Genomic DNA, 23,192 nt, shown 5'->3' on the forward strand with positions numbered 1-23,192 from the left:
TTACTCTTTAGCAATAAATAAAGGATTTAAATCTCATTTTTTTAAAAATGTTTTTTTAAATCCAAGTCCTTTATTTTTACAAAAAAAAGAGAAAAGGACTTGGATTTAAAAAAAACATTTTTAAAAAAATGAGATTTGATTCCTTTTTTTTTTTGTTAAAAAAAAAAAACTTGGAATGGCATCAAATTCAGTACTGTTCTTGAGGAATGTTTTGTAAATTTTAAAGATTTTTCTTGATTTGGATGAATTTCAAGGAACTCAATATTTCTTTCATTGTTGGTGCTCGGTACTTCTGTGTTTTGATCATTATTTCTCATTAACAAAAATTTGTTAACTTATATTAGTTTAATCAAAACTGTGCAAAATCCTATCTAGTGTCGCAACTTGTGCCTTTTTTTAACATTTTTTAATACAATTCTCAAAATATTCCAAAAAACTATTTTATCCAATTTCAGTTTCAGTCTTTTATTTTTAATAATATTAATTTCTCTCTAAGAAACAATTTAAAAAATAATGACCTACCTCCCATCAATTCTATTTTTTTTTTTAAAATAAGATTGTCCATTCTTTGATTAATTTCAAAGTGTATCAAGAGGTAACCCATTATTTACCAGTTTTTAAAGATAATATCGTCAGGCAACGCTAAGACATATAACCCCCAGGAATAACAGTAGGATATCCTACTTTTGCTCTGAGGCTACAACATATGGGCTCCACCTAAAAACCACCTACAAAAATGGGGCCTTTGCAAATTACTTGAATTTTTAGCATTAAAACTTTGTCCCTAAATGCTGAAATCCCTTTAATATGTTATTATAACACAATGAATATCTCACTGAATATTTGCATTTTCTATCTATCAAATTCAATGTCATTAAAATAATGAAAAATTCATATCATGGAAAAACATTTCGGATAGTTACATGGAAATAGAGTGATTTGTTTGAAATGATTTTTTTTTTGTTTTAGGAGAATTGATGATGACAGAGGGAAGGCTTATGAGTTGGGGCAAAGTTGCGTCAAATGTATGAGAGGAATACTCTTCTGTTGGATGAGACAAGCTGAAGAAAAAGTGAGGAATTTAAATTTTTGCAATAAATGATTAAATAAGTTATTTTTATTGTATTGGAATGCTTTTTATGTAACATTGAGTTTAAGTTTTGTAAGACTTAAACTTAGGTTAAGTCTAACCCTTCAGTTAGGCAAAGCAGAACCCTTCAAGAATTCTAACCCTTCAATTAAGCATTTTTGTCCAGCCGCCTAACTTAATTAAGACTATCATTGGTTTTCCATTATATCTATACCTTTTAATTTTTTGTTTGTAGTATTTTGACTTAAAATAATAATAGTTTTATTAAAAATTAAGTTTTATAAGTTTATTGATTAGATAAACCCAAATTTTCAAACTTTTATGCCCTCAGGCTGTGCTTTTTTTATCCCTAAAAAAAGGCAATTTATTATGTTTTTTTTATTGCTCACTACAGAAAAATCCAGTTATAGTGCCGGGACTAAAAAATAAAAATTAAAAATGAGAAAAAAAATACCAATCAAAGTAGCAGTCAAAACAAATTAAAAGTAAGTGCTAGTATCTAGTTTTAAAATCAACAAAAGATGTGTTAAAGCCACTGCTATGTTAGTCATAAACTTAACAAATATATGTAAGCAAAAGTTTTAAATGTAGTTAAACTTAGTAAAAACCTTTTAAGTGAGTGGTAATTTCTGGTTATACATTGAAGGTCCCCATCCCAATGGTGCACTGAAGGGACCGCGGGGTTTGGGGGTTAAAACACCCCCCCAGAGGCTTTTGATTAAACATAAATGAATATTCTACTACGTTGGTTTAAACATATGGAAGGACTGTTTTGATCAAGAAACCCTCCCCAGAAGGTATTTGTGATCAAAAACCCTCCTCAGAGGGTATTTTTGATTGAAAAAAAAAAAAAAAAAAAAAAAAAACTCCCCTCCAGATGGTATTTTTGATCAAAAAAACCCCTTCCAGCAGGTTTTTTTTTTTGGCTAGTGCCCCATACCATAATTCATATTTTGGGCGTGTTGAAAGAGTAGCCTCAACACTGCAAGCATTTTTTTTAATTGTGCAATTTTTACTTTACATTGTCTATGGTTTTCCAGGTGTATAATCAAATTTATTTTTGCATTTTAGTTGGAGAAGTACAAAATGAATCAGTGTCCTGAATTTGCTCTGCACAGTAAATTCCACCTAGAAACTGGACAGCCTCTATCCAGTTCTGTTCTTGGACAGTATGGACATTTGCAGGTAAATATGACCATTTTTGTTTTCAATTGAAAGTTTAACTCTTGCGTCGAAAACCTTGGGTTATCGTGCTTCTTGGATTGAATATTTCACAAAATTTCACGGAGCAACTACATTTCATGTACGCATTATTATTATTATCATTATTATTTTTTTTTTAAAGGTTTTCTTTTGTATTACCTAAACATTTTTTATGCAATTTTTTTTTTACTAAACTCTAATGATTTTATGTCTCCCCTTATTATTTTGCGTCACTACTGGTTAAAAAAAGTGAATGGCAGATAAAGTACACACATTCATTCACAAAATTGTTGTGTAGTTCTGTCAAAATATAGTTTTAATTCATTGTAATTTTTTTTAGAGTTTTGTCTTTGAAAAAAAAAACTTAGTATTTGTTATGAAAACTGTGCATTAATCTGTAAAACATTTTTTCTAATTTGAGAATTAATGAAAATGAAATTCAGATTTCAAAAATGTGTATTTCCAAAACTTCAATAAATATCAGGTATATATTGAACTGATTTTTATGTATAGATGCGTCCATTCTTCTTTTAACTTGGCAAATTAACGCCAAACTTACTTGAGAGTTTTTTTAGTTCTTAAAAATGATTTATTTCTGTAAATGAGGTAATATTTGCTGTTAACATATTTAGGACGTTTTGAGTTATAGTACTTTAACAACTAGTGTGATTTATGTGTACTGTAGTATTGTTTTCAATAACTGTTATTATTTTAAAAAAATCATTCATAATTTAAGGCCTTAAACTTGAATTTTAAAATTAACTTCATTTTTTTTCCAGCTTGACGTTGTGTCTTTATACTTACTGTTTTTGGTTCAAATGATCATGTCTGGACTGCAGGTAAGTTCTTATATCTTTGTGCTAAAAAAATATAATGATGGTGAAAAAAAAAGGAAAATAAAATAGATAAAATTAGGAAAACTATTTAATGTGCTTATCTGCCTACTGGTGTTTAAATTATGTGACAAGTTTGCTTAAATATTTAAACACTATATTTTACTTGTGTGGCTGCTTGCTTTCCGTTTTATAATCTTTATTGTGAAAAAATGTGAAAAAATTATTTAAACTATTAACGTGTTTGCAGATTAAAGTTTTTTTCTAACTAAGCCTTATAAATGCATAGCTCGTTTTTTATTTTAATTGATTTCGCCTTTTTTTGGTAATTTCAAAAGATATCCTTTACTAGCTGAAGTTAGATTTTATTGATTTTAGTTCTTTATCTCTTTTTGTTGAGAAATTCCCAATCATGTAAATTATTTGATGTTTTCTATAGATGTTTTAGTCTGTTTTTGTAATGAGCTTTTTAAAAAAAGCTTTCAGGGTATGGAAATTGCCTGACAATAGTTTACTTATTTTTAAGGAGGTATGGGTGTTTTGGCAATGCTATAAATTGACAATAGCTTTCTTAATATACAAATACAAATACAAAAGTGAAGACCAGCAACAGGCTCTGGGCCCAGTTAGACTGGTCCTAGTCAATTTACAATCCCCAGTGAAGATCAATGGCCCTCTTAAAACTGTCTACTCCCTTGCTCATTGCCACCTCTTCCGGTAAGCTGTTCCAAGGTTCCACTACCCTGCAATAATAATAATTTTTCCTAACATCCATGTTAGCCTGAGATTTAAATAGCTTAAAACAATGACCCCTCGTCCTGTTTTCAGTGCTAAACTTTAGCCCCGTAACATCTTTCGTTTTGATAAATTTAAACAACTGAATCATGTCCCCTCGGTCTCTTCTTTGCTCAAGACTGTACATTTTTAGCCTTCTAAGCCAGGAATCATAGTCTGAATGAGAAAGTCCATTTATTAGTCTTGTAGCTCGCCTTTGAACCCTTTCCAATACATTAATATCTTTCTTAAGATAAGGAGACCAAAACTGAACAGCATACTCCAAGTAAGGTTTTACCAAACTTCTATATAAGGGCAGAATAACTTCTTTAGATTTGTTTGAAATAGATCTATTGATAAACCCAAGCATCTTATTGGCTTTGTTGCTAGCAATGCTGCACTGTTGGCTAAACTTTAAATCCTGACTTATTAGGACCCCCAGATCAGTAACTTTGTCTAAACCAACACATGCAAGTAAATTAGCATTCACTCTTTCTGACATGATAAATGTACAATTCTGACATGATAGCTTCCAAAACCTATTAAATACAAATAAATACAAATACAAAAGTGACGACCAGCAACAGGCTCTGGGCCCAGCTAGACTGGTCCTAGTCCATTTACAATCCCCAGTGAAGATCAATGGCCCTCTTAAAACTATCTACTCCCTTGCTCATTACCGCCTCTTCCGGTAAGCTGTTCCGAGGTTCCACTACCCTGCTAAAATAATCATTTTTCCTAATATCCACGTTAGCCTGAGATTTAAGTAACTTAAAACAATGACCCCTTGTCCTGTTTTCAGTGCTTAACTTTAGCCCTGTAACATCTTTCGTTTTAATAAATTTAAACAACTGAACCATGTCCCCTCGGTCTCTTCTTTGCTCAAGACTGCATTTTTAGCATTAATGATTTTGATTTTGCCATTTTATTATGCAACAAACAAACCATAACATACAGATTATGTATGAATGTATTGACTTAAGCTAAAGAAACATGTTTAGTCTGTGTCAATTTAGTTAAAACTTATTTCATTTGGTAAAATTTATTATTAAACCAAACCTTGTGGCACGACAGCCCGTGGGGGACAAGGCCTAGTGTGCCCAACTCAGTTTTCCTGACCAGGGGCTCTGGGGTGCAAGGCAGATGTTCTGGTTAGGCGGTCGGCCTAACGTGGAACCCCCAGTGTTTGGTTCCCAAACACGCTCGGTACTCCTTTTATCGACCCACCGAAGGGATGAACGGCTGAGTCGAAAAATGTATTATAAATGTATCTAAAACAGTTAATGTTTTTTTCACTTGAAGCAGTTTTTATCGCTTAATATTTAATGTTCAAAATATTTTACTTGTCATCAAACTGAGGTTAACTGCCAGTTTAAAATAGTACTTTTCTGCATTTCACTGTAAAATTTGTTTTGTTTACCTGACCAGGAGATTCAGTTGAATCAGCTAATGTCAAATGGGCAGCATTAATATCAGATTCTGTAACCAATAGCAGATGGCATTGATAAGGATAAATCAAGGGGGTAATCTGTTTGGCAGCTTTTGGATGTGGAAAATTCTCCTTACTTCTACCTGTTTTGCATTCATTTGAAATAGAACAGCTTGAAAGAAGATGGGTAAGGGCTTCAAGTTTTTGCCCTGCCTCGAAAAAAATCGTAGATTTGGCAGTGAGCATTGAATTCTTTACTTAAATTAGAGTAGAAGACCGTTATAACGCCAACCTATAAAACGCAATTCTCTATAAACCGCACAACTTTTCAGAAGTAAACAATAGGTTTTGAAATTTAAAAAATCCCTCTGTTTTGCTTTGCAAACATAAAAATGGTTAGGCAAATTAAATTTTGAAAGTTTTTCATCTTTCCATCTTAATTCAAAGCTTTAAAATTGAAAATGAGTACTCATAGTAAACAGAAAATACCAGATGGTTCTTGAAAATGCATACCATGAAGCTAGCAGAAGTGCAGGATTTTGATTGTGAAACATATTTATTTTTGAATAACTAATTGTCATATTGGTGCTTTAATACTCATTGCAGATAAAATTCATTCTGAAGTGCTAATATACGGATATATTCTGAATATCAGTTTCAAAATTAGAAATGATCTATATAACGCAAAAACCTGTATAACGCAAAAGCTCTGGTCCCAAGGTGTGCGTTATAATGGTCTTCTACTGTACCATGAATTTGTTTCAAACATCACTATATGTTGACAATTCAGCGTTATCTGCAATTTTGCTATTTTAAAAACGTATAATTGATAAAAACATATAAAAGAAAAACGTATGAACAGTGCATCATTGTATCTTTGTCTTTTTTATACCTATCAAAATGTGAGAATTTTTAAATTTTCCTTGATTAACACCTTTTTTCCTGGTTTCATACCCTTCTTTTTCGCAATAGATCATTTATACGATGGATGAAGTGAGCTTCGTGCAGAACCTGGTATACTATGTGGAACGAGCCTATCGTACTCCTGATTTTGGCATGTGGGAAAGGGGAAGCAAATATAACGATAATACTCCTGAAATTCATGCGAGGTAAGCAGTGACTGGTGAACTTACTTGTTATTTCAGGAATAGATTTCTAACTAGTATTGATTCTAAATGTGAATGAGTCTATATTTGAGGCAAACCTAACGGGGCAGTGTCGCAATGCTTAGGAGCCTTCATTGAGCTGTAATACTAAGAGGAGAGCGAACTAATCGGTCCGTTTTTTTTGCCCAAGTGAGTATGTCAAAAGAATCGTACTTTTAGTATTTAAACTAAGGTTTTAACCTGTATAGTCGGATCCCGCTACAACGTGATCCGACTTACGCGAAATGGCTGTAACGCGAATTTTTCATGAGTAATGAATTTTTTAATGCGGACACAAATGACTCGCTTGCAACATGAAATTTTTCGGAAAAGAGCGGCGGAGCGTTAGAATGGGCTTGGTTGACACTAAATATTGGTTTTGTGAATGGACTTTCATCCCTTTAGCATCACTGAAAGCGGAAGTTCACCCACTGTATTAGTCTAAACAACGCATTGCTTTAGTTTATACAAATAACCGCTCCAATTCTTAACTTTTTTTTTCATTTTACATATGAACGTTGATGAAATACAGTCTGATAACATTCTGATCGCGCTGCATAAACCGTCCTCATTTTTTAAATTATAAATATATTTACTGTATCAATACTGTTAAGTGCTATAATAATGCTGTAGTGTACATACTGTAAGTACCATACTGCTTTATTTTAAGTTTCCCTCCTCCATTAATCATTTATTTTTGGCTAAATTACAGAATTTTGTGTCAAATAATAACGCTTTTTCTAAAACACAGAAAAAATCGGTTATTTGTTAAAGATACTGCAATATATAGTTAATAAATGGTTTGAAACAATCTGAAGAGTTTTTACAAACATCTGAAACAATTGGGTATGCTTATAAAAAATGACTAAACATACCTTGTTCCACAACGTGAAATTCCGACTTACGCGAGGGGTCTTGGAACGCATCCCTCGCGTAAGTCGGGACTCAACTGTGTAAAGCCTTTTGCCATGCAATTTTCAAATCCTTAATATGTTCAAATCGTTGTGTCAAAAGAAGCGGTCTTTTGCCATTAAACAAGATGTTTTATCATGCAATTGGTTTTGCCATACTCGCTCGAAATTCAGACCGTGAGCCTCTGTGTAGAAGAATGGGAAATTCTCTCTCTTTTGAGTGTTATAGCTCAATAGGAGCCTTTGCAATGCTTCCAGGTTAGATTTGCCTTTAGTCAAAAGTGAAATTTTTAATGGGAAGCATCTTTTGTTCTACGGTTCTTCCTTGCCAATTCTAATGATGAATTCAAAATTAATATTGATTCTTAATGTGAATGAGTCTGGTGAAAATTGAAATTTTAAATGGCAGGGGCCAATCCAGGACTTTTTTCTCGCTATCTATTTTTTTGAAAGTATTGCATCATTCTATTTTTGTGAAAGTTTTTTTTTTATCAGCATTGTTTTTGTGAACTTTTAGAGACATCCTCATTTTTGTAAAAGAGAAGTAGAACAAGTGAAATTTTAGTTCGAAAAGTGTCATCTAGTATTTTTAACAGGTTTCGTTTTTTGGGGAGGGGGGGGGGGGGAGCTAAAAACGTAAGAAGTACCAAAAATACCGTCGTAATTTCAGTTTAACGGGCTATGTACTGTGTACAATATTGGAAATTATGAGAAAAAAACGGTTCCCCAAAACATGTTAAAAGATTGCGATAATATTGCATAAATACACTTTGGCGAGAAACAGCTAAAAATTAGTTAAAATACCACAAAAAGGTTGCTATTCAAGCGATTGTTCATATAAACCTGCTTATAATTTTATTTTATGAGTATATTTTGTTTTAAGTAGAGAAACAAATTTTATATTTTAAAATGCGAATATTTGTGAAATTTTCGATGTTTTTGTGAAACTACTGATTTTATTACTTGATTTTTGCGAAAGTACCGATTTTAAAATAAGATTTTTGTGAAGGTACCGAAAAACGGTAGCAAAATCAGCCTGTATTGGGCCCTGAATGGGAAGCATTCTTAGATCCTACATTTCTTCCCTACAAACAATGTAATGAGTTTGTAACTAATACTGATTTTAAATAGTAATAAGTTCAATGAAAATTGAAATTTTAAATGGAATGTCTTCTTTCTTCTTACTATTTTAAAATGTTTCAGAAACAAATGTAAAAGATCAGATTTTAATTGTGTACCAGTTTTAAGATATCAAACTTCCAAGTTCAATGTTTATTTTGTTTGTTGTGAGAACTGTCGATAAATAACTATATTTCATTCATTGACATTATAATTCTTGTTCCTTGTTTTGACTGAATTATGCATGATGGATGTAGGATGTTGCTCATTACATCAGTTGCTATCACTTAATTAAATTACATGAATTATACTTAAAACTTGATTAACTTTTATTTAGACATATTATTATCAATTACAACATGAAATGTAATTTTTTAAAAAATACTTTCAGAATCTTTTGGACACACTATTCCATTCTTTTATTTTTAATAAAAGAATAAAGTTCACTTTTTTTTTACTAGCTGCGTCAGGTGTTCAACAATCAGGCTTGAACTAAAAAAAAAAAAAAATCTAAAATTTCTTGACGGATCCCGGAATAATAACCAAACAGGAAAAATTCTAATTCCCCCCAAATACAAGAAAAGCCGCAAAACAAAAGCAAGAATTTTATTTCTTCATAGTTGCAAAGGAAAAAAAAAGCCAGCAAATCTTTCTACTCGACGATTTTATTCACTCTACTTAAAACTGAGCTTGCAGCAGACGATCAATTTCTGATTTAATATTGATGTTCTTCTACTCGAAAATGCTTATAACTTTCCCCTTTACAGCCTTGGTGATTTTGAAATCCAAAGGTAGTAAATCTTCTAAAAATACATATTTCATGGGCTTTAGAATGAGACTAAAATCCAACTGATTGGATAATTGTTTGGGGTAGGAAGAGCCATTTAATGGGTCCTAAAATTAAAATGTGAGTGGTTCAGAACTTTTTTGTGTTTGAGCCCCCCCCCCCCCCCCCCCCCGCGTTCTTTGTCGGGTGCTCAAGTAGGAGAGACGGGGGTTAGTTGTTACAATTTTTTTCAATATTTTTTTACACTAAACTATTTCAATTATTTACACGCGTGAAACTTTAAAATACATCTAGATTGTTTGACATTAATAACATATTTTTTAAAAAATGATTAGAAGCCACTACTCCAAAATATTTCAAGTTTTTTGAATAGATGTAGATTGTAACAACTTACCCCACCACGGGGCATGTTGTTACAGTATATGGGGTTAGTTGTTACATGAGATATATTTTAGTAATGAAATGAATGTTACACATTTTCTTGTTTATTCTGTTAAATTTTAAAAATTCTTAACCACGTTAAAAATCAAAAACTTTTTGGCTTTACGAATTTACTTCATCAAAGACTTATTCTAATAAATTCTCATCATCATTATCATTTTCCGCGAATTACAATTTTCACAAGCATATAATTTATCAAACTTAGCACATCGATCATGTGCCCATTTGTCACAATTACGACATTGAAGCCGTTTAGTTGAATTTTTAGATTCTGAGTGCGGTTTAGAGCACTCTATGCAGAATCATTCTTCATCATCTTCATCCGAAGGATGCTCTGTTTGGACGCACCTTTTTGCTTTTTTTTGCCTTTGTGTCTGTTGATTTCTTCTCTGTTAGACACAATTTCCTTTTCACAGATTTTTGTTTCAAAGCTTTGGCTTGCAAAACATTTTTTACTGGTGTATCTGTTAAAGTGGCGCTGACCTATGGTTTCCGTTTGCAAACCGTCTTCACTTCTGCCCTGTCTGCAGCGTTGGAGAAAGACCTATACATTCGAATAATACATTATTTATTATTATTATCATTGTTGTAGTTTTTATTATTATTTATTCAACCATACATATTAAGAACAAATTAATCATAGAATGAAAGACATCAGAATTATTTTTATTATTCTTATTACTATCGTCATCCAACTACAGTACTTTATATGAATTAAATCATGCTATAACACAGATCAGAAATACTACTTACCAACACTATCATTTTTCATCTTACTGCAGAATCTCTCTAGTGTCATGAAATTCATCGGCTGCCTTTCGTAATGAACTACCTGCAATTACTTATTTAGCCACATCGTATGTCTCTTTAGGTGTTTAGCCCCTGTCCGTCTTGTTTTTATAGTCATAAAAACAAGACGCCCATTTCATAAAAACAACCCCGCCATATCACACTTAAAAAGAAAACATAATATTAAATTAAAACTTGCATGGGGCAAGTTGTTACTTGTAACAACTAACCCCATCAAAATTGTAACAATCTGCCCCATATGACGCCACTTTAGTTATTGGCACATATTACTGGTATTATATCTTTGTACAAAACTTTGAAATATGTTAGCACTTACCTAAAAATGTAGACTTTCACGTGGTATTGAAATAAGTTTGTTATCTGCAACTGCTTTGCCTGAAATAGAAAAATAACAGCGGAAAGAAAAATTATTTCCAGACTCAAAAAACCGTTTTTCTTGAGCACTCTCCCTGCTACTGACTGCAAGAACTCCAGTGATTGTCAGGGAATGCAGATGGGTGAGTGCTATCATCTGCTGCGAGGAAAGTCAGTTTCTCCTGTTGATTACTTTTAAATTCGAATGTAACAACTTACCCCGTGTAACAACTAACCCCGGTCTACCCTACCTCCCTGCCAAATTTGGCCTACATTTGACGTAAAATGTGGATTTCTATAGGTATAGGGAACATACTACATGCATATATATTCTGTTTTATTGATACCGATTAATTATTTCAATTAATAAAAAGCTATCATATTTGAACATTTATCAGTGTGGAAGTTAGTGAAGAAGTTTCAATATTTTCAATCAGTTTGTAAATAAAAAAAAAACACTTTGCATTTTCTGTCATCTCTAAATTATGTTGTTGTTTTCAGCTCAATCGGCATGGCCAAGTCTGCTCTTGAGGCCATCAATGGCTGCAATTTATTTGGAGACAAAGGGGCTTCGTGGTCAGTGGTGTATGTTGACATAGACGCTCACAGTCGAAACCGAAGCATTTTCGAGACGTTGCTTCCTCGAGAATCTAGTTCAAAGGTGTGATTGGAAGGTTGTTTCCTGTTCCCTAAGTATACAATCATATCTATCTTTTACTGTTGGGAGAATGTTAGCATATGGCTGGATTATGCTTGTAATCTAGTCTCATTTTTTTTTAAATTTATGATTTTGACTTTAATCATAGTAATAATAGTAGTGTTTATGTGAAGCAATGAGAATTAACAGTGGCGTAGCTAGACCCGACTTTCGGGGGGGGGGGGGTTACTTCTTATATATATATATATATATATATATATATATATATATATATATATATATATATATATATATATATAAAATATATATATACATATATAATATATATATATATATATATATATATAATATATATATACATATATAATATATATATATATATATATATATATATGTATAATCGCTTGGAATTTTTCCCTTTTCTTCTTTTTTTTTTCTTTCTCTTCTCTCTTCTTTTTCTCTTTTTTTTTTGAGACTAACTTTTCGGGGGGGGGGGGTTTGTCCCCAAAACCCCCCCCTTAGCTACGCCCCTGAGAATTAAAATGAATAAATGTCATTACTTTTATGTCTGTAATATGTGGTGAGTTTAGCTGAGAGTGCTATTGGTCATGAGCGTAGAATGGGGCAATTGCTTCTCACTAAAAAAGAATCTCTGACTTTTTCGTACTTCCACTTCTTCCTAATTTCACTGAAAATAATTTAAAATTTTTAGGATTTCAATTTCGAAATTTTTTTTGGAGGAGAGCCGTATGAATGCCTATTTTACACTTATCAGACCAAAAATAGCATTTTTTTTTTTTGGAAGAGAAGATAACTAATTTCAAGTAATTTCCAGGGTCCAGCATTGGAGGGAAGGGAGGGATGTATGCCCATATGCTTGCCCCTTCTTAATGGGAATCCTGGCTACGCCCATGCTACTGGTTTTAAATTCTCTTAGAGGGTAAAACAGTTGGGAAAAAACGAAGAGGACTTTATGTAACCAAAACATTATTTTGACTTTTAAATTTCTCAAGGGACATTTTTGATGCTACGTAAATCAGGAGGTACAAAAAAAAAAAATAAAATAAATTACTAAACATAACGTTATAAGTTCAAAGACAATCATTATTAACGTTGAACAAATTAAAAAAAAAAGTGAGTAAAGCTATGCAATTTTATTTTGTTCTTCTCAAGCTCTGGGCATCAGTAATTTTTTCTGAAATATTTTAGTCTCTCTAACAAATAAATATGCCTTAAATTTACATATCTTTAAAATTATAATACTTCTATTTTTCTTCTGTTTTATTCATTGGTAAAAGAATATATCAATTTTCAGTTTAAAGTTAATTTTGTGAGGTTGTGAATTTAATATTTGATAAATAATTTTTGTTATTTCTATTCTTTTGCTTGCTCAGTTATTTCGTCTCTTTTCACTGTAATAGAAATAATTAATGATTCAGATCCAACCATGTTTTTTGAATTTGTTTTGTAAACTACAATTCGTTCTCTATTTTTTCCTTAATGTAGCAGTTTTTAATAATGAAAAATTTTAATTTTTTTTATGTTTATGTACTGTGACCAGACCACAATTCATTCTGTAGTTGAAGGAAGTGACACTTCATTTTAATTCTGTTAATTTTGGCTTTTGTGTTTGAATTATCAAAACTTAAAAAGCTTCAGCAGTACTAAATTGTACGAGAAAAGTATAACTTTTAAAATTCTTTAAAAGTAGCTATTTTAATTTGAAAAATAGCATTCAAAGCATAAGAAATAAAAAGGGCTAATTTTTTTTATACATACATACGTAATTGATTGGTATTTTTTATTTAATATTTCTTATATTTGTATGATGCACACTGTTTATGATTTTGTCCTTCTGTGCAGCAAAAGCTCAAAAGGATGCATATTATGTGTTTAAATATTCACTTGAGTAATTTAAAGGAGTTATCTGGATTACTTTAAAGTTTTCATCTAATAATTTGTAATAAATAAATTTTACATAAGATTTTAAAATGTGCTGTAATAATATGCTCTGTTACATGAATTTGCTTTATGGTTAATGTAGTTTATGAAATTTCGTAATGAAAATTTGTTTTGTCCAGAATACAGATTCTGCGTTACTACCTACCATTAGCTTTCCATGCTTTGCTACACATGACGAGATACTGTATGGTCGAACGAAAGACAAAATCGTGCGCAAACTACAAGGAACATACGGTTTCAAAAGATTCCTCAGGGATGGTTATGGAACCGTATTTGAAGACATTACTCGGCCATACTATGAGCAAGGAGAAACAAAGGTAGTATTATGTAATCTTTTTTTATTTATTTCTAAACAAAGCTTATGTGTTTTAATTAGTGATAGCTTCAACCAGTGGCGTAGCTAGACCCGACTTTCGGGGGGGGGGGGGGGTTACTTCTTATATATATATATATATATATATATATATATATATAATTAAGCAAACAGAATTACAAATATTAAACAAATTATAAATAACAAATGATGATAAAAAGGAAAAATGCAAACAGCAATTAAGTAGGAATAGAAAAAGAGTGAATCCAGAGCTCATCAGCCGTGGAGGATTCATTAATTATGGTCAAAAGATTATATATATATATATATATATATATATATATATATAATCGCTTGGAATTTTTTCCTTTTCTTCCTTTTTTTTCTTTCTCTTCTCTCTTCTTTTTCTCTTTTTTTTGAGACTAACTTTTCGGGGGAGGGGGGGTTTGTCCCCAAACCCCCCCCCCTTAGCTACGCCCCTGGCTTCAACCAGGATGTGCTAATTGGTCCTTTAAAATTCTCAAGTTCTACATTTACGTACAAGCTTTTAAAATTGTACAAAACAACTAAAAATTGAATTAGTACATCAGATTTGCTGTGAGTTGGTGGTTTTGGAGCCCCCACACATAAATTCTGACTTGTTAAGACCAAGAAGGCTCAAAAGCGAGAGTCCGCAGTTTATCAAGTCAATAGTGTCAATAGTAGTTTATCAAGTCATCAGTCAATAGTGCGGTTCAACTCGTCAATTGAATTCAAAGCTTGAACACTAAGAAGAAAGTTTTGGCTACCAGTTTGTTTGCATTCTCAGCTTCAATGAGATGACAACCAGCTCATTGTTTACTATTCTAGACTGATGAGTCCGTACCAAAAACAAAACTGCAATCTCTGGAGGTGATAACTGGATTGTCGGTATATTGCACATATTGTCTGTATTTTTTCTCCACAATGCTCGTGGTGCTGATACAGGGAAATTGCCATTATTTTTTATTTATATTTTGCTGATTAATTCATGCTTTTGTGATCCTTTCTTGATACTTTTCAACTCATGGGTTTTATCACGCCACTAAAAATTGTAATTTTTTGAATGGGAAAGGAACGTTTTTTTTTCTTCTACTTCTGAAGAAGATGTTATGTTCATCTGCCAAAATGTTTTATGTCTCAAAACATGTCAGCGGATATATTTAAGCCCCTTAAGCTAATATTGTTATGATCTTTGCTAAGTTCTTGTAAAATATTGTCTCATTTAAAATCAGTTACAAGACTTGCAGCACTTGTCATGTAAGTTCAAAAAAGAAAAAAGAGTTTCATATTTTTTAAGTGTTTGCTATTACAGTCGACGCTCATTATAACGACCACACATTATAAAGACCGTCCCACTATAACGACCAGTGGTAAAAGTCCCAACTTTGTTCCTATGAACTCTACGTTAATTCGCCTTCGTTATAACGACCGTTCTGTATCGTCTAATCCAATACAACGACCAAATTCAGCGGACGCTATTTCTGGTGTTCTTTCTAATGAAACAAATTTGTAGCTTGAAATGACCTTGTTTATTGTTTACGGACATCTGCCTGAAGTTTTCAATGTATGTCAAATCCAACTTTGAGAGGGGGGGGGGGGTGGAGATTACCATTCACCACAACTAGCACAGAAAAATAATGGGAGGAAAAATCGAGAAATTTCCAGATTCCTAAATGTTTCTTTGAAAAGCAAAAAAAAAAAAAAAACACTTTATCACCTATATCTGAAACGGAAAATAATGTTTTGCAAAAATCACGTCTGCTAAAAAAGCAAACGTCTGTTTCTGGTTTTATCTTCAGAAAGTGTAGTGGTAGCAGATTTGTAAGTGTGTAACATTTTTCCTTTCTATATTTTCTACTTTAAAAGTTCTTTAATATCCTGTCATAGTATTTTGCACACGATTTTTCTAAAAATTCCTATGATAAAAATAATTTGGGCATTTAACTGGAATGTTTGAAAAAGTACCATTTCTTTATGGAACAGCGGGGCATGCATGATGACTGTGTATATTTTTTTAAATTATACTTCTTATAACGACCACTCGTTATAAAGACCTTTTTCTCTGGGACGGAGATGGTCGTTATATCGAGCGTCGACTGTATTTCCAATATTTACTTTTAACTGCAAGTATTTATGGTTTTACATGTTTGGTGTTTGAAGAAAATTAAAATATAGCTAGTTTTTTAAGGATATACTGGCAGTTCAAATTTTTCAACTTATGGTTTATTTTCTATAAAGCATGTATCACTATGTTCATTGAATATTCACTCTAGGAAGCCGCAAGTTATGGTAATTTTATTCAACTATTGCTTTTCTAGTTTTTTATTATTTTTTAAAAATAGTTTGATACTGTACAGTTGTTTTTTCATGTAGGAGTTTGAGAACATTGAATCTGAATGGCCTCTGTTCTTTTTGTACATGATTCTTGATGGTAAGTTATTCTGTGTGCCGACCCCTTACTTATCATTATGTTTTACCATCAAAGTATGTCTTTCTAATTTCCTTGCATGACTTTCTGTTAATTAGGTATTTTTAAAGGAAATGATGAACAGATCAAGAAATATCGTCACCTTCTCCATCCAAGACTAAAAGTAGATAGATTTGGAAGTAAGTTTCAATGCTTTTGCATAGATGTTGTGGATCTCAGTGCTCAGATTGTGCTCATTTAATAATCATGGCTAGAGACGTACCGAGTAGCACTTTGGCCGAGTAGCCGAGTACCGAGTACTCGGCCTTTCACTACTCGGTCGAATTACCAAGTACCAATTATGTTTTAAGAAAAACCACCGACACACATGTGATGAATTTTGAACTTATTGGAATAGTAGTATAGACCGCCTTATCCATATAATAGTTTTTAAAACTAAATTCCTGCTGAAATTTAACTACGCATTATATAAACAATTTTTTTTGTGTCAAAAATTTTACAAAAAAAAAAAAATTTTAAAATTAAATAAAAGGTATGATTAATCAAGTTGGAATTAAAACAAATTACAGTAAAATCCCTCTAATGCGGACACTAACAGGACATTTTTTCTTCCGCAATAGAGAGGTGTCCGCAGGACAGGGTTTTACTAATGTTATTTGCATTAGAACTGGGGAATTAAAAATTGTCCGCATAAGAGGGGTGTCCCTTAGGAGGGGTTTCACTGCATACCAATCAATTATAGTTCTAGTCCGCCAAACATAAATAATTTTTAAAAGCAGATAAAACAAATGTGCAGGAACACTGCCGACACGTGTTTTCTGCTCCCCCCCCCTCTCCCGTTACAAGGAACATCTTTTTCAGTGCATAACATGTGAGCTAAAGAATGTAAAGACATTCGACAAAAAAATCCGACTCTTGTCGGATGCCTTTAAATCCACGAGCTCCCATTTTGTACATTGAAAAAGGAATTCCTTGTAACGCCAAAACACGTGTCTGCAGTGTTCCTGCACTGTGCTTTTAATGTTTTATTTCCTTTTATTTTTAAGCAAAGGTATTTTTATATTTTTTATAACTAATTTTTGTTTGTAGCAAAAATCCATTTTTAATATAAAAATTCCATATTTTCTATACTTACATTTCTTGCGTAATTTTTAATAAATAAGTTTTATTAACTTTGGGGACATTAAAATAAAGATTTATTCCATTGAAGCATTACAAACTTCATTATTTTCAAAATTTAAATTTGACTTATAAATTTTAATTGTAAATGTTTGCAGAATATAATGCTTGCTCTTTTTTATATATATAAATTTTAGTATCTGCCTTGGACAATATTCAATTTTTTGCAACTACTCGGTATTGGCCGAGTATCTGATCAGAATTTGGCCGAGTACCGAGTACTCGGCAAATTGGCCAAGTAGGCCGAGTACCGAGTAGTTACCGAGTACTCGGTACGCCTCTAATCATGGCTGATATGTCGCTTGCACTTCTTAATTTTACAAATTGCTTTCAGCCATTTACAATTCTGCTCCTCTGAGCAAGACTAACCTGAGTCCAAAAATTGTGATTTTTCTTTAATGAACAGATCAAGAGTGCTTTTTATTTAGAATCCTATTCCTCATAGAGCAATGTGAACGTAATTCTATAAAAAAAATCCTTTGTAATTATTTACTAGTGCTAAAAGAGAGCGTGTCCCATCCTTTGCATGTACCAAAAAAAGAAAATCGTTTTCCCTCTCTCCCGTAAAGTAGCAGCTATGTGACTTATGTTAGTCTGGCTCTGTGGTACAGAACTCAGACCACGTAACAAAACATATTAGCGTATAGTAAGCTCCCGATTATCCGTGAGTGGATTAACCTCGAGGCCGATTATCCGCGAGTCAATCGACAATCAGGAATATATATTTTCGTGGCAGAAAGCAAATACCAGTAGCTGTTGTTTTTTTGTCGAAAAATTGTAAATTTAAACTCGGATATTTTTGTTTTATTTATTGTGCTTTCTTCATTGTACATACTCATTTTTTTATTGATAAGTTCTGTTTTGCAAGAATACAAAATATTTTTACTCTTCTGTATATATTTTTACTGCTTGTAGAAAGTACTACGCATCAATACAGTTAAGGACAATTTTTAGCTAATTTGTCCCCCACTTCAGCCATTTTTGCGGTTTATCCGTAGGTTTTACTATCCGCAGCACTTGTGCCAATCTATTCGGCGAGGAGTTTACTGTACATGATTGTCACTTCAATTGATGTTTTAGTCTTATAATATTATCCTACTGTATCTTACTACTATTATATATGCGAAAGTTTGTCTGTATGGATGTTTGGATGTATGGATGTCTGTTACTCTTTCACGCAAAAACTACTGAACGGATTTTTATGAAACTTTACAATAATATAACTTATGCATCAGAATAACACATAGGATAGTTTTCGTCCCGTTATGGGGGGCAAAACCCCCCTTAGGGGAGCAATAAAACACAATTTTCGTATAAATTCTCTAATATAGGGATGAAAAAATACTTGCACATATTTACATTATATGTCCATCGAAAGCTCTGATTTTTCTGCTGAAGATGGCACCTGTTCGAAATTTCTAAGTAGAATGAAAAACGAGTTATGAGCTTTTTAGATCCATGTTCGAAGGCTTTCCTCAACTCAATACAGTATTTAGTGTATCATCTCAACTCCCTGTCGATAGCGACAATTGTAGTATTGTTGACTTTCTTTGCTTTTCGCGAATGTTCAAGGCTTTTCTCAAGTCAAATCTTGAAGTAAGATTTTTGCACAAGATTGGCAAATAATACATAATTTGGCTGATCATTTTCCATTTAAACGGAACTTTAATGTAATTAATGGTTTTTATTATTATTTATGCTGATTGAACACTTACTCATTATCCAAACAACCAGCAGATCGGCAAATTTTTTGCAGAAAGATTTCCGTAGCTGATGCATTTGGCAGTTTTTTTCAGCGTCGCTGTTTTTGAAGCCGAAGACTACGTCATAATGTTTCTCAGCTTTCACCATGTAAACAAAATATCACCAATCAAAGAATCTTTAAAAAACTTTTTTTACTGTGTTAAATAATCCAGCAACTAAATTAGGCAAATCCATAAACAGCACAAAAACTTCCATTATTTTTCCTTTTTGCACTATTTCAAACAATCGCCAAATTTTACTACTTACTTTGGAAACATTTTGGATGAAACTCTTTAGCGCCATTTTATGGCGACCAAAAGTATCTCAGCACCTTGCGATAATATCTCAACGAAAATTAATATCATATCGTTTTACAAAGTAAGGAAAGAATGGGGGAGCGTCATCGAAGGTAACCCGAAACGACTTTCGCAAATTCGGTAAAGTCCCACCAAGAGCCACAATGATTGAAATTTCCCAAAATAACTAAAGCAAGTATAAGGGGATTACGAGCACGGCTACATTTTTTTAAAAACTTCGTACTTCAATAGCCATACAGAGAAGGTTTTAGACTCCATGTTAAAAAAAAGTATCAAGAGATTAATCTTTTTAAACACGAGAAGATTAATTTCATGTTTTGGAAATTTGCATATGCTTAAATATAGTGCTTTCGTTCCTAAACCAATACTACTTTGTTCTTTATACTTATTGCTATTTTAGTTTTATGGGTAAGGAAGAAACTCGATTTTTAATCACGTCAAAAAGATGTGTTTTAAATTCTTTCACTTAAAACAGAAAACAAAAGCAAGGACTGATTTTTCCTCATAATTATTCCTGATCCAGGGAACGCCGGGTATTTTTGCTAGTTTTACATATTTTTCTTTGATATATCTAAACATGAGTTTTAGTTTAGTTCTGTCTTCTGCTCTAAAAATGTTACTTTTTTTTTTGCTTTTTTAAGTTAGCTATATTTAAATGGTTTATAAATTGTTTCAAACTCATTGTATCCATGGAATTGTTGACTTGATGTATAAATTGTTATGCTTTGTATCATAGCCTATACACAATTTTCTGAAGTTTCTAACTAGCTGCTTCTTTTCCCCTCTTCAGATGCCATTGTGCCGAAATATTTTTTCGTCCCCACTCTCTGCATCGAAGCCGAAAGGAGGGAGCCCGGTTCTCAGAGGAGAATTCCCAGTGTTGAAGGGGATGCTGATAACTTATACTTGCATGGTCAAGCATTATACATAATGTCTGAACTGCTAGGTATGACATAATCTAAGAGAGTTTAAATATTTTTCATGCCGTGACTTTCCTCTTAATAAATATAAGGTTCATTCAAATGAAACCAGGTCAGTGTGTGTAACTTCACATTAGAGACGTTAGACGATGCTGTGTAATGCAAGTATGGAGACACCTTCTATTGGTAGAGAGACTGACTCATGTGCAACGCTTCATGCTGCAGTGACAGTGTGGTTTAACGCCGAAGAGTAGGTCATACAAGTTATTGATGATGGGACGAAACCTATTTCTAATAACTTCGTAAATTAGCAGATTATAATAAATGACTTTAAACTTTTTTAAAAGAAGAAATAGGTTTATTTGCTATTGACACTTAAAATAAAACCATAATCATTTTAAATAAATATTTCTAGAATGACCAATTTTTATTCGAAGTAAAAAGCTTTAAAAAAACTATTCCGCTATTAATATGAGTTGCCGGGATAAAATGAATATCACCGGTAATAATCATTTTCCTATTGTTCAATAGACTAACTCTGTAAAACTATCTTCTAACACAATCCCATTGTGAGGGGAAAAGAGCAAAGTCTTCCGACTACACAAACATTGTGTATTAGATCGCGGAGTGCAAGTGGCGAAGAAACGAAGATCAGATTCTCACTCTCTCCTCCACCTAACTACCATACCATTCACTAAAGCCACCTAAGACCAGATGCCAATGCCAACTACACGTGTATAATGCAATTGACTCGAGTCAACAATGACGAGATAAGCCACTCCTTCTTCAGCGTCACACACGTGCCACTCCCCTTCAATGACCTTCACATTTGCAGACAAAAAGAGAGCAAGATAACATCCGATAACTTTCCGATTAGGAATCGATGAAAAATACGATGTAGGAAAGTACTGATACTAGATTAATATAATGCAGATTGAATAGCAAGAAGTGAGAAACATAATCAAACATTTTTATCTAACAGTTATCGTGCACTACGAAACATGCCTTTTTTGACCAAAAGGACCCACACAGGGGGAAAGGGCCCACTCCCTGGGCCCACTGCTTGTCATATTCCTGAAATGGGGCACCACCATCAATGCCCAATGTTATCAAGCCACTTTACAGAGCCTTAGACGAGCCATTAAGTCAAAACGACCAGGCATGTTGTCCAAAGGCGTCCACATACGGAAAATGCAGTGAAGACAACATTGCAATAGTTTCGGTAGGAAACGCTGGAGCTGTAACATCCTCCGTGTACCCTTTCACCCAAGGGCGCCCATATAGGGGGCGGGGGGGGGGGGGCTTGAGCCTCCCCTTTGAAATTAGAACTTTTTTGCTTTTAGTACTTTTTTCTTTGCAAAAATGTAAAAACATTTCTTCTCCAGCCATTAATGAATAAGTCATTGAAAATGTCAAATTTTAGTGACTCTAATCTGCCCTGAAATCAGTTTTCACGTGGAAAATATCCAACTAAACCACGAGGAAAATATTTGAGCAACCCCCCCTTTCAACTTTGCATAGGGCGCCCATGCTTTCACCGTGTGACTTTCATGTTTTTGGACCTCTAAAACAAGCCAATCGCAGACGACATGCTGGATATTGTGGATATCACAATGGACGATGAAGTGTGTAACTGGGTTCACACACACACACAGTCCTGGATCCGATAGCAACCTACTAGTATCTTCAAAGATGGAATTGACCACCTAGTGTCGCGATGGGATAAATGTTCCAACAGTTTTGGCGACTATTTTTTAGTTGATAAAATCGTAACTGTTACTTTAGGCTAGTGACCTAGTTTCATTTGAATGCCCCTTTTAGATTACGCTTTCATTCTTAAAATTTATTTTTTATGATCAGTTTTTCTTAATATTTTGTGGCACTAACTATTATGCGTTTTTCATAGTTGATGGGCTTTTACACATCAATGAGCTTGATCCCATTCGGCGGTATTTGCCTTCTTACAACAGACCTCGCAAAACTGGTCGCTATTCAGCTTTTCAGGTAACATCTTATTTTTTCTTTTCTTTTTTCTCTCTAGTGCATGATTAGTTGTTGATATGTTTTGAAGATTGAAAGAATATGTATTGTTTTGATTCCGGTGCAACTTCAAACTTTCTTCGAAATGACGACACAGTTCTTGAGAAAAAAAAAAGAGATTTATTTAAATATTAATAACTAGCTGTACCTGATGCACGTTGCTACGCGAACAAAAAAATACATCATTAAACTGATTTTCATGACAATCGGTTGAACGAGCCAGAAGTTGCTACTCTGCAGTGCCACCTGGTGGCGAGTGGCTTCAATGAGCCTATTATGCATCTTCTCCGTGGAGAAATACATACATATATAGCAATTTTCATAATAATCGGTCCAGGTATCAAGTGAAGCCGTGACTATACTCGAATTTTGTACTCACGCAGTTTGCAAGATCAATCCATCGCTAAAAATATCAAATAGAAAAAGTTTTAAATCCCCCCGTTGCATGAAAACAATAAAGAAAGAATTTATTTGTTCAAACTCAAGAAAAATGGCAACAGCTAACTTCTTATCAATGAGATCTTTCACGCGAATCCATTTCTGCAGCCGATCATTTTATTCGTATTTATCCAATGGATTGTGACTTAAATTGAAATAAAAAAGGAACTATCGATCGGATTTTTTTCAAACTGGTCTATAATCATTCCCAGTACCAAAAATAACAAACGGTGAAAGTTTCAGCCAAATCTGCCAGGTAGTTTTTGAGTTCATGGAT

General features: G+C 33.0%; 1 protein-coding gene across 1 annotated transcript in view; it reads left to right on the top strand.

The window, feature by feature from the left end:
- The window catches only part of LOC129226218 (probable phosphorylase b kinase regulatory subunit beta), a gene marked incomplete at its 3' end in the record, with an annotated part of 111,023 nt that overhangs the window by 31,577 nt on the left and 56,254 nt on the right, over positions 1-23,192 (top strand). Inside the window, exons 2-11 of the mRNA XM_054860817.1 lie at positions 970-1,072; positions 2,162-2,275; positions 3,073-3,132; positions 6,302-6,438; positions 11,398-11,557; positions 13,636-13,833; positions 16,224-16,281; positions 16,377-16,457; positions 20,308-20,463; positions 22,344-22,441. Of these exons, the coding sequence (XP_054716792.1) occupies positions 970-1,072; positions 2,162-2,275; positions 3,073-3,132; positions 6,302-6,438; positions 11,398-11,557; positions 13,636-13,833; positions 16,224-16,281; positions 16,377-16,457; positions 20,308-20,463; positions 22,344-22,441 (1,165 nt within the window). The remainder of the gene's footprint in view (positions 1-969; positions 1,073-2,161; positions 2,276-3,072; positions 3,133-6,301; positions 6,439-11,397; positions 11,558-13,635; positions 13,834-16,223; positions 16,282-16,376; positions 16,458-20,307; positions 20,464-22,343; positions 22,442-23,192) is intronic.

The sequence above is a fragment of the Uloborus diversus genome, chromosome 7 (genome assembly GCF_026930045.1).
Source record: "Uloborus diversus isolate 005 chromosome 7, Udiv.v.3.1, whole genome shotgun sequence".
In the NCBI taxonomy this organism is placed as follows: Eukaryota; Metazoa; Arthropoda; class Arachnida; order Araneae; family Uloboridae; genus Uloborus; species Uloborus diversus.